The 12,582-nt window shown below is 39.1% G+C and overlaps 2 protein-coding genes across 2 annotated transcripts; both read right to left on the bottom strand.

Moving 5' to 3' along the window:
- Positions 1–787: 787 nt before the first annotated feature.
- Positions 788–7,825, bottom strand: LOC131784955 (uncharacterized). The gene is made up of 7 exons (XM_066160417.1): positions 7,810–7,825; positions 4,673–4,829; positions 4,393–4,503; positions 3,520–3,666; positions 3,034–3,144; positions 2,110–2,266; positions 788–1,351 (listed from the first exon to the last, which is right to left on the bottom strand). Exons 2-7 carry the CDS (start codon positions 4,751–4,753, stop codon positions 1,062–1,064), a joined length of 897 nt encoding a protein of 298 aa, XP_066016514.1. The 5' UTR covers positions 4,754–4,829; positions 7,810–7,825; the 3' UTR covers positions 788–1,061.
- A 1,915-nt stretch (positions 7,826–9,740) lies between these two features.
- LOC131784940 (uncharacterized) lies at positions 9,741–10,902 on the bottom strand. The gene is made up of 2 exons (XM_059101784.2): positions 10,746–10,902; positions 9,741–10,164 (listed from the first exon to the last, which is right to left on the bottom strand). Exons 1-2 carry the CDS (start codon positions 10,900–10,902, stop codon positions 9,833–9,835), a joined length of 489 nt encoding a protein of 162 aa, XP_058957767.2. The 3' UTR covers positions 9,741–9,832.
- Between the last annotated feature and the right edge of the window lie 1,680 nt (positions 10,903–12,582).

Genomic DNA, 12,582 nt, shown 5'->3' with positions numbered 1-12,582 from the left:
TAAATTTTGTGACGAATGTAAGAGACAGTAATTTAATCCTTTCAGTAATCCCTATCTGTTGAATTATCGCACCTTATAGATACTACTGTGCGTAAATGAGTCAGTAATGACGCAGAGACTTCATTTGAGTACTAAGTGTCTGTAAGAGCATTGTTTGCAAGAATTAACGCTAATTTTCCGCTCTTCATGCCTCGTGTTATTCTAATAAAACAAAACTTATACAACAGAAAAAGTGAGTATAGACCCGAAATTTATATCATCCTGCGCTGGTAACAGAGGAAAGTCCCGTCTGTTAAGCCTTAAAATTCTTTCGGAGTATCTGTAGGAAGGTTGATAAGCTGTAATGGATCCCAGTTTCGAGTCCATTCTCTTATGGACAAGCGTTTGAATCATTCATGCAGACTCTAAGCAGGTGTGTTGGAGCTTGCCTGTCTCGAATACTTGGGTGCAAGTGTTTTAATGGAATTGCTTGGGAAGGTTTTCCAACTGGGTCTTCCCACAACCAGCCCTGGTCACCTTGGGATAATCGGAGGGATGGGGGTTGCCGGCGGTTTCCTGATCCCCTATAAGGCTTTGCAATATTCCTATTATCCCTGTTCTATAGAAATTAACTGGGAGTCGATTTTCCATACGCCCCTCGTTATACTCTTTTTCTCTGTTGGCGACGACTGATCCCGTTCTATTCCCCCTAAAAGCCACGTGAGCTCCCCTCCGCCCCCCCTCCCCCCACCAAAAAAAAAAAACCTTTCTTAGAAATAGACACAGTTACTCTCTCCTTCTCCAAAAAGTTCTATACTTTATTTCTATTAAATATCGCTTATTTTACAAAAAGAAAATAACCACTTGTTGATACAAACTGGTCAAGGTACCTATCGCTCTGATAGTTGTCGCATTGTGTAAAGGAAAGGAACTTTGTCTGTCTTCTAGCGTAGCCATGTGATCATGACGTCAAACATACAAGTGAACGTTCAAATATTCTCTTTTATGTTTAATTGTATGTTTAAGACTAATTCGTAGAAAATGCGGGTTACTAGTTAGGGAGCTGAAGATAATTTGCTTATTTATTTATGCATGCAAGTGTATTCACAACACACGATTGCATTCCAGATGTGCTCTTCACGGCAATTTAAACTTTGGGGAGCCGCCCTGGGGACTCGTACGTCGATCCAATTATCCGGTCTATCTTCGCCAATATTACTACAAATCACATACTTGTAGCATGTTCTTGTTCGAACTCTGCACCTAAATTTAGGCATATCATAACAGGTGTTGAAGGCATCATCTAGATCCATGCCGCCAGGACAAAGTCTGTTTATTCTTCTGGTCCTTCGCTTTTGGATTGTATGGCTTTCTACAACAGCAACAGCAACAGAGAGAGGAACATTAAATCGTTACCCAAGTGATTCTGCATTTTATAATTTGATTTAACAAAGTCAGAGACAATAGCAAAACAACGTAGACTTTCTGAAAGAACTAGACATTCTAAATTGTTAGAGACGGCCGTTGTTTATTGGATGTGAGATTTAGTCTACGTTGCAGACGCTCGGTAAGGATGCAATGGACACGCGTGCAAGAGAGCAGTGGTGTGTCTGTGCGGGTGTGAGTGCGTGTGGTGTGTGCGTGACTTCCAGCTCGCCCAGATGGATTTATTTTTTAATTCCTTGAGTCCAAATTAAAATCAAACTCTTGCTACGCAGGCTATATAAAATTTAGGCGAAATACAGGCATCTATGGCAGCATCTGGACATAGTTTGTTTACTACTCCGCCTCCACGATTATATGGCTTTCTGCTACAGCACAGAAATAGGAACAGTTAATCATCTATCAACCGATGCTATAATTTGTAATTTGATTTTACAGAGTTAGAAAAATAGCAAAACAACTTTATTAGACGTTCTGAAAGAACTGACAATTTTGAGCTGTTAATTGACGAGCGTTGCTGATTGGATGTCGAACTCAGGCTACGGAGAGTTGGCAAGAATACAAATAACGCGCACGCGAGAGATCTGTGCGTCCGTTCAGGTGTGTGTGCGTAAATGACCTCGTGACAACGCTAGGCTATGTGAAGTTTTCTTGACGAAATTTGACTTGATAGTTTTGTTGTCTTACCTTTTGCTACACTTAACGAATCGTGGGTTTTTTTCACATGGTATATGAAGTATTTTGCACAAAATTGCGCCAACTCCTCGCTGAGTGTGGACCGGTCTGTTAGCTGGCCGTCAAGAATCCAAGTGTTATCAACCCGCTTGGTCTCCGTCACAACCATCTGATAGAGTTAAGGATTCAATATTTTGTTAAATCGTTTTCGAATTTGTGTGATAGTATACAAAGAGGGCGAAGTGTGTCAGGACTTCACAAAGTACACTGTTTCAAAATCAGGCCCATGATTTTTACATTCGCGTTAAACTTGCAATTAAATCATGATCCCTTTTTGTTTTTCTCTTCGCATTCTTTTTCACTGGTCGCAAAGAAATCTCAGTCCTAAGCTTATGATGGTTGTTTCAAAACGTATTTTTCTGGGGACTTTCCTTCACCAAATTAAGGTATGAATCAGAACGCTAGGGAATCGCAAAATTTCAAAAACAATATTTATTTTTATAATCGAAACTTTGAATTTCAAGTCAGAATAAAAGAACAAAGAACACGCCCCACTGATTTGCTAAACATTTACTATCATCCTTTCCCAAGCTTACCCCAATAACCTAACTGCATATTCTGGTATTTAGACACACGCACAGGTAATTCACAATCCTTCGATTGACCCGGATCAACGCTCAAAGCATCGGAAAGTATACAGCCATAGTAGTATTTGTCCCATATCAAGTTCTAGTTGATTATTAACTATGTCGAGCTAAATCGCTTATCATGAAAATAACTCGCGCCCTTGCCCGGCCTGTCATCCTGAAGTGTAGTTTGGCCATGAAGGGGGTTTTCCGGGATAAATTGCACCGGTATTATTCAAAATTATTACGACAAATAATGAAACAATTAAATTACGATACGATTTATTGTAAAAGTATCAATTGCTCTCACCCCGCTGGCTTTGTCGAGATCCCTAATCAACTTTTCAGGGGTCGTCTGCTCCTTCACGAGAGGAAACAGATAGCAGGTATTCTCTTCTGGGATTCGCAGCATCGTCAAATTCTGGTGCGATAAATAAAGAGATATAAGGAAAATGATATCAAATACTTATGCAATGGCTAAATATCGCTTTTTTAAGCTACGTTGCATTATTTCACAGTAAAAAAATAAAAAATGGAAAAATGGAAAGATATACAATTACTGAAGAGCTTGTAGCTAGTAAAAACAAGTAGCGAGGATGGAAGTCGATACAGGAGTTCACCCGGACAAAAATACGTGAGTGCGACCCTTGTCTGTTAACAGTGAGGTTAGAAAGAATTGAGCAGCTTCTGGATTTTGCATGAGTGATGCTAAATTTATGTGTAAAAAGGTAAAAAGAGTCGAGGCTTTACAGTAATAATGAAAGTTGAGTAAGAATTCGTCTACGCTAAAACTCACTTGGTTAAAATCATGTAGGACATCAGAACGATCAACACCAGGATGGGCGGGAACTTCGAACAATGCGGTATTCTTTACTTGATTCACTTCAATTTTCTGAGTGTAATTCTCTCCGGACTCGCTTATGCGAACATTGTAGTCCACTACCTTTAGGTGTAAAATTATCATTAAAATTTTTGACAGCTATATCATGAATGGCACGTTTCGTTCAAAGCAATCGATATCTTTTTCTATACACACACATATATATATATACATATATATATCTTTAATATGTATTTATGTGCAAAAATGTTGCAATTTGAAAATATACACGAAATGCATATACCCTTTGTTTTCTTATCAAAATGAAACACTTTTGATGAGATGAGAGCTCTCATCTGCGACGGACAGACGTTTGGCTCGTTGAAAATTCTGAAGCAAACCCTTAACTGAAAACATTTCTGGATTTGATTAGCACTTTCCTTGATCCGTTAAAGAGACCATTTCGAGAATGGATGATAAATGAGGTTCACTTCTTATTTACACCCAAACATATGTGCCTGAATAAAACAATGTTTTGACATTTTTAGAATATTATTATGAAGAATGAACTTTGCGATGATTACTATAGTAAATTTTTATTTAAGACTCATCGGTTCAATAAAGTGTCAAGTCATTTCCTGATTTCGCTTTGGATGTCTGACTCTGATAAAAGCCACGTGTTGAACTCGAAGATTTTTTAGTGAACTGCACGAGAATCTGCGTCTACTTCGGCGGTCGAAATAGCTACATACTTTTCGAATTTGTTGTGACTCGGAACAACGAACTAACGCTCGAAACGTAAGCTTTTCAGTATTTGCCATGGCGTTTCTTTTTTAATTACATACTCACCCTCTTTTCGGGTCTCAGTCTCTGCCAAGCGGGATTTCCCGAAGTAGAAATTGGCAAGATAATCAAGGCCAAAAGTACTAACGTCACTTGAAGAGAGGTCGCCTTAATTTTCTATCAAAAATAGAGGGGAAAACACAGTGAGGGAAGATTCTTCTTGTTCTCGAGATCGGCACAGAGGGAGGTAAGAGTTGTGGATCGAGCGGTATCAAACTTGCAATAGTTCACTTTTTAAGTCAGCGTTGTGCAACCAAAGCCAAAAAAAGCATGCACGTCTACTTACATTTAACATGGTTGAAGAGAAATGTTTCCTTCGATAAGCTTCTTGTCTTTTGAAACGTCTGCTAACTGCTAGCTGTATCATAGCTGCACTCTTTTATAGCAACTCCTTGGCATAGAGCCCACTTGCGTAATCAACAGCTTCAGCACAACCGGGAACACTGTTCACAAAAACATGTCGCAAATCACACGAGCTGAAATTTTTGTGTTACCCGGAAGCAAACACAAGGAAGTAGTAACGAGCAGCTCGCACAGATGAACACGTACACTGTGAAACTACAAAGGTAGGGGACGTGAACAGGGAAAAGGAAGTAGGAGACATTCTCAACTGGCTATGCATTATATTATCAACCCAGTTTATAAAACCAATTTATCTGGCTGTATATGAGTTCAAAAATTCCTTTTTTGGTTCCACTGTAACTGTAATCATGCAGTGAGTCAATTTTCTCCGAGAAAGAGCATCACGCGAAATACTAGCTTTTCAAAATTCACTGCTGTGGTCTAAGTGTATTTCTTAGCTTTCATAGCGAGCTTTGCCCAAGAACAAAATTCTCGCCTGGGAAGTGTAAAATATCCATAGGCTTGTCAATGTAAAGCAAGAGGACTCAATTAGCAAGTGAAAGAAAGGTGTTTGGCTTCGAACGTGATGTTAATGAAAGTTGACAATTGAAATGAAATCAGGCGCGAGGATCCGCGCGGCTTGCGCGTTAGCGAGTGCTACGTAAATTTAGGACTCTTTCGAACAATTTTCTCTTTGGAAATAACTCATAATCATAGCATGAATGACAATTTTCACAATTGCAGAATGATTCAGCGACAGGAACGGCTTAGCTAAGCCAAAATGTGTTATGACACTTGGGGATAGCCTATTTTTACTGCGTGACGTGACTATCAAGTAACAGTTGTTGTATCCGGCATGTTGTGTCCGTGATATACTGCTTTTCGGACATTTGGTCACGTCCTAACTGCCTGAGGAAACCGTCTCCGCAAAGTCGTTTCAGCGCTCAACTTCCGGGAGGCTTTAGGATTTAGCGATTGGTGTATCTACTTTATTTATTTATTTATTTTGAGACTTTGTACTGAAGGCCAAAAGCCTTATCGTTTAATAGCGCAGCACGCCTTTTTATGATAACATGAATTTTAAAGTTGGTTCCTCCTCTTTAATTAAGAAGCTTCCCAAACTTATGCAAACAGTGGACTTATAATTTAACTGAAGGTGCTTCAGGGTAAAGTGATCTTATTTAAGAATGAAGGAGGTCGATTAGAAACCTTAAGGAACGTTACGATCAATCTTTACTGATTTTGTCGCAAATGGTGGAGGAATCCTAAGCGGAAACATTAAGGATGCAGGAGGTCGATTAGAAACCCTATAGAAGGTTACGATTAATCTTTATTGATGTTGTCGCAAATGGTGGAGTAATCCTAGGCGGAAACATTCGTGTTACCCAAGAGCAAACACAAGGAAGTAACAACGAGCAGGTCACACAAATGAACACGTACACTGTGAAATTACAAAAGTAAGGAACAAACAAGGAAATAGTAACGAGCAGCTCGCACAGATGAACACGTACACTGTGAAACTACAAAGGTAGGGGACGTGAACAGGGAAAAGGAAGTAGGAGACATTCTCAACTGGCTATACATTATATTGTCAACCAAGTTTATGAAACCAATTTATCTGGCTGTATATGAGTTCTGAATTCCTGTCTTGGCTCCACTATAACTGTAAATCGTGCAGTGAGTCAATTTTCTCCAAGAAAGGGCATCACGCATCACGTTATCTGAGGTCACCAAATAGGCCAATGCCAGTAAGCTATCACTTAACACAGACAAGACGAAAACGTTGATTGTTACTGAGAAACGTCTCAGCTCGAAGATGGACAAAAACATGTTACTTAATAGCATGAATTCACATAATTATGTCCCAAATACCAAATTGCTCGGTTTAGAACTTGATAGCGAACCGTCTTTCTCTTCTCATGTTGAAAATGTTTGTAAAAACTTTCTCAACGCGTTGGCATTTTAAGACAAATTAGAGTATAAATTCCGATGAAGCAACAATATTTATATTATTAGAGCATGATACGATCTGTACTGAATTATGTAGCCGTTGTTTGGCCGACCAATTGTGAAAATGACCTTTTAGCTAAAGTGCTGAAATTACAGAAACGTGCAGCTAGACTTATTATGGACGCTGATTCTAAGGCCTCTTATGTCAGATTATTTCATGATCTAAGCTGGTTACCTTTTTACGAGGATGTTAAAATTTCCAAATTTCTAATTGCATTTAAGAGACTACGGGGAGAATTAACTGCGTATATCACTCGCCTTTTAACACGTAATGGTGATCTTCACTCTCGTAACACAAGGTATACAAACTATAACTTAGTATGCTCAAAGTTTAAACGTAAAATCAGATGGCGGTAAAACTTTCAATGTTATCACTCGTCAACTATGGAACAGTTTACCTACCACCTTACGACAAAAGACATCAGTACAAAATTTTAAAAAGGCCTTAAGGCAATTTTTCTCGGAAACCAACAGAGTTTGAACCATCTTGTAGTTTATTTGGTTTCTTTTTATCGTTAGCCCACAGGGCAGGCGTAATTTTGGCGAACGGATGCTCAGTTATTTCTTAACGAAAATTATGGCCGCCATCTTTGAATTTAATGGCAGCGGAAGGCTGGAGAGAGAAATAGATTTGTACCAAAGGGGGTGGCCAACGGTCAAAACTAAGGAGAAGAATGGGGGTAGGGTAGTGAAGATTTTTTCGCCCTTTCCCCGCCCCCTACCCTCACCGTCCACTTGACCTCCAAATCAAACATGGCCGGTCGGATAAACGATCGCGAGCTTATAACGTTAGCTTGCATTAATTAGACGCGTGCACTGCAGGCTATTTTACAGTTTCCTGACTCTGTCATTTAGTCCTGAGATCTACTTTATTTAAAATTTTATCATAAGATTTTTATTTTGTTTAACTGTTCTTCTATTTCTATAATAATGTATTTAATTTTAGTAATTGATATCTATATTTGTATTAGTACTATCATATGTATTGCATTAAGGCCGCATGTTTAATTGCCTTTTGGCTATTAAGTGCTACCCTCTTTAAATAAAGAGTTTATCTACTTACTTACTTACTTATTTCAGCTTCTGCGAAGTATCAGCTTTTCAAAATTCACTGCGGTGGTTAACCTGCATTTCTGAGCTTTCGTAATGAGTTAACTTCCTCGCTTACATCGTGCAACAATTCCCGGCTTAAAGGCCTATTTCCAACCTTGATGCAACGTAGTCGTTTGTTTTTGTTTTGAACCACCGCTTTTGTTTAAATAGCGCCTCTGATTGGTAGGTTATTTTAACCAAGTCACGTTGTCTCAAAATAGCTTCTGCGTTTTCTCCGATGAGTTTGGTGAGCTTGTCAAAATAATTCTATTGAAAAGAATACTATACGTTTTAATCCGGTATGGAATCAGATGGATCCATTAATTTAGTAGAATCCGAGGCACTAAACGCTCACGGGTCTGTTGTTGTGGAAGAGGAACACGAAAATCCTTGCGAGCATTCCGAGGAAGGTGAAAATGTTGATCCACCACGTTTTCATTCATACATCAATTTTTTTCATTGAAGTTTGCCATCCTTGTTATATAGGACCAAGGGTCAGTTGAAGTTTCCTGCCCGTAGAGAGGAGCTTGTGCTCGAAAGAGTGGTCGAGGTTGTTGTCCATGCAAGGCAGCAAATAAGAATTGTAACGCAAGCTGTTAGTGTCACTGACGCCGAACACGGTCTTAAAATAACTAAACGTCTGGCAGTCTGATATTTTTCCGTATTTCTCTTCGAAATCTATAAAATATTTATACGAAAACTTTCTACTTTTATTTACAATCCTCAAGCACTTCCAGGCAGCCAAAAATTTCGAACTTGATGTTTTTCGCTAACCGTGTAGCCATCCAAGCGCGTGACACTTAGAAACGTTTCACTGACACGGCCGGACACGGTCCTCAAATAACTCCATATTTCTCTTTGAAAAATACCAAATTGGAAAATTTTTTATCTTTATTTAGGATCCTCAAGCGCCTCTACAAAGTGAAAAAATTCGAATGTTGTCCTTTCCGCCGACCCTGTACATACAGTACGTAGAGATCCAAGCGTGACACTTGAAAAATATTTTCTTCGGATTCTACCTAACAAAATTCACAATGCTGCAAGATAACTATAAAATGACGAACGGCGAATTTATTTACCGTAAAATAATTGACTGTATGTCCAGGATGGCTCTTGAGAAAGACGATTTTAGAAGGTTTTCAGTAACCTAACTGAGAATTTCGCGTTACAGGAAATTAGGTCGCAACGCGCGTTGCATCAAGGGTGAAAATAACCTTTAAAAATAATTACTTTTAGTATGCAGATATGCCACTGTTCGTGTGCCATATTATATCCGATGAATTTCAGATCAATGGTCAAGGACGCTTTTCGATTGAGTGTCGCAAAACCAAAGCCAAGACCAAAATGAAATCCCAAAGAGCCAATGAGAGGTCAAAGGGAAACAAGCAAACTGCATTTAAGGCGGGAAAACGCGGGTGACCAAGGGATGATTGGTTTCAGTTTTGTATTCTGATTGGTTGAGAGTTGACCAATCACTGACCGAAATAAAGTAAACCGACCTGGAGGTTTCATTATTTACGAAAATAATAAAAGAGACTTTTCTTGGCAAAATTCTTGGCTCAGAGGATGTGAGTGGATGTCAAAAATGAGCCATTCTTCAGGAAATTTATGAAGAAGAAGAGAAATGTCTGAGAATTTAAGAACGTGTCTAAAATCAGACGCTAGGACCTAAAATCGGAAACTGTGGCTAAAATCGATCACAAGTGTCTAAAATCGGACACTACTGCCCAAAATCGGAGACTTGCCGGGCAGACAGAGGAAGCCCTCTCTGAAAGGGTGGAGGTGGAACGGAGGTTAGGGGGTATAATTAACATCTTTGGGATATCACAGTAAGGTGCGGGCCATCCAAAGGTAGAGAGACTATGGTGGAAAGAAGATGGAAAAACAGTGAAGAAACTAGGTATTTTTTAATCAATTGAGGCCAGATATTTGAAATAATAGCATCGCTTGTTTTGTTCTGTATCTCTAGAAAGCTAAATTGGCCAAATATTTAAAGATGCCTCTACAAAACTTCTGAGCCTATGTTTTCCACCGTTCCTGTGGTTGGTTCTTCAGTATTATCACAAACGTATTTGCAACATTCGACAATATTTCTAGTGTCGTGATAATTCCAGCAGCCGCTGTTTGAGAGCCAAAATGGCGACGAACGCCGGCGTCTCCAAAAGTCGTCGCATCTGGCAATCTCGAAACACATGAGGGTTTCGTCGCATTTCATTTTGGGCTCGGGACATACTTGCAGGGCGCTTTTCAGGTCCATTCCCCCGCGGCACAGTTTCGTATCATTCAGACCACTCCCAGACTGACGTCTCCCCCTATTTGGCGATGTTCCGCCTGAGGAAAAAAAAATACGACCAGAATCAGTATCTGATCAACGGCGCACCTACCCCTTCCCTAACCCAGTAACAGTCAACTGACAGCATATTAAGGTTAATTTGGGTTTGAGGATAGGTAGGACCCAGTTGCTAGGATACTGACGCTGATCAATAAATACATATTTGATAAAGATGCTATGATCTGTCAAGTTGATCCATCACTGTCTATGCAAAATAATGTTTTTAATTTACAATTGACTGTCGAAAGAAATTAGGAACGGCGCTTTTCGTGATTTAACTAGATGGAGTAACTTGCAAGGCAATTTTAGCTTAGTTGTTTGTCAGTTCCATAACTTTCCAAGCTTTCAATTATTTTTTTGGAAAAGGAAACACTTAATTTGTGTTTTTATTTGTACTTCATAAAAAGGGTTTGACAAATTCCTTGAATTATTGCGTAAAAATTTCTAACAGACCTGATTGATATTTTTCTTGATTCTCATCCCTCGTCTGCTTGATATTGTTTATGATTTTGTAAGGAGAAATTCCGTCTCGATCACTCATGGGAGTTTAAGTGTTAAAGACTCATTTATATCTTTATATTTATATGTTCTTCGGCCATCTGTTCGCGTTCCTTAGTCACGTGGTATATCATGTACTGAGCGCAAAAGTCGTTCACCTCTTCACCGAGCCATGATCGATCGGTAGCTTTTCCATCCAAAACCCACATGCTGTACACGCGCCTCGTCTCTGTAATATTCATCTGATTGAACAAATTGACGACAAATCACTTAGACGAAAATTGACAAATAGTACACTACAAAACGGTATATTTAATTTTCTGATTCAACTCAATGCACAGAATGCATGGGATCTCGGCCGATCTGCATCTCTGGTGTAGACGGAGCTACATCGTCTTGCCTCAGAAGATGCATGTTGTCCACCTTCCTGTCGCTAGCAATAAAATGCAAAATATTGCGAAAATTCACTTCATCAAGTACCTGTAAAATATATATTCAGTTATTCTGAGTGAGGTTAGGGAAAAGGGTAACCTGTAAAATATTTATTGCTCATCCAAATGCCGCAGATTTCCTCGGTGCCTTAAGATGTCCCAATTAAAGGATGTAAACTAAAGCTGTTTTGACACTGAAAGCGTGCTTTTACACAAGGATCTGAAGAAGTAGAGCTTTTGAAACTTCAGTAGGTGCCGTTCGACTGTAGCACTTTTCATCGTTAAAAAACGATATGTTACGCGTTGTAAACTTAATTAATTATGATATAAAGTAGTTTTTGGTAAAGTAAAATGGAAAATAAAAAGTTTTAACATTAGTAATGTATTGAAAGTTGAATAGCTTCATTTGAATGTAAGCTTATCGTGTAATGAGCGCATTTTTGTGGTTACTGTTCATTAAGGTTGAAATTTTGGTATACAGTACTGCAGAGGGTTAATGTGGCGTTTATAAACGAAAGGCTTTAGAGTCGACAGAGCCACTTTACAACTTCAGCAGTTGAACGCTAAATACTGTGTTAATTTTAAATCCGCCAAGTTTCTGTAACGTACTTCAACGGACAAAAAACGCCAGATTGTCGATCGAAGAACTTTTTGACTACTCAATTCTTCGCAAATAATGAAGTTGAAGTGTGTGTTTATGAAATAATATTTCATTGGAAACTGAGCTTTTTTCTTGTTAGAAACGTAGATATGTTTCAAACGCTACCGGAGAGCCGGGAATAACGACTTCATTGCTTTTAAACAAAAGGTTTTCGCAGTAAGAAAGAAAATGCGTTGCTAAGCCACGTCATAAACGCTGTATTCTCGCGCCGTCTAATTAAATTTTGTGACGAATGTAAGAGACAGTAATCTAATCCGTTTAGTAGTACCTTTATTGCTGAATTATCGCACCTTATAGACACCACTGTGTGTAAATGATCATGAATGATTCATTTGAGTACTAAGTGTCTATAAGAGCATTGTTTGTAAGAATTGACGCTCATTTTCCACTCTTCGTGCCTCATGGTATTCTAATTAAAACAAAACTTACGCAACAGAAGAAGTGAATATTGAATATAGAATTGAAATTAATATCATCTTGTGCAGGTAACAGAGAAAGGTCCTATATATATCTAAAGCCTTAAAATTCTATCGGATTATCTGTAGAAAGTGTTGATGAGCTGTAACGGGTCCCAGTTTCGAGACCATTCTCTTACGGACAAGCGCTTGAATCATTCATGAAGAATCCAAGCAGGTGTGTTTGAGCTTGCCTGTCTTGAATTGCTTGGGAGGGCTGTCCACAACCCATCCCTGGTCGCCCTGGGATTATCGGAGGGATGGAGGTTACAGACGGTTTGCCGATCCTTCCAGAGACTCTGTAATTTATAATTCCTCCCTCCTCCCCCGTCCTCCCCCCTTTGCTTTGCGGGAGTCAATTTTCCATAGCCCACC

Source organism: Pocillopora verrucosa, chromosome 13 (genome assembly GCF_036669915.1).
Source record: "Pocillopora verrucosa isolate sample1 chromosome 13, ASM3666991v2, whole genome shotgun sequence".
Classification (NCBI taxonomy): Eukaryota; Metazoa; Cnidaria; class Anthozoa; order Scleractinia; family Pocilloporidae; genus Pocillopora; species Pocillopora verrucosa.
Note: the sequence above shows the minus strand (reverse complement) of the source record. Positions and strands in the feature narration are given on the sequence as shown.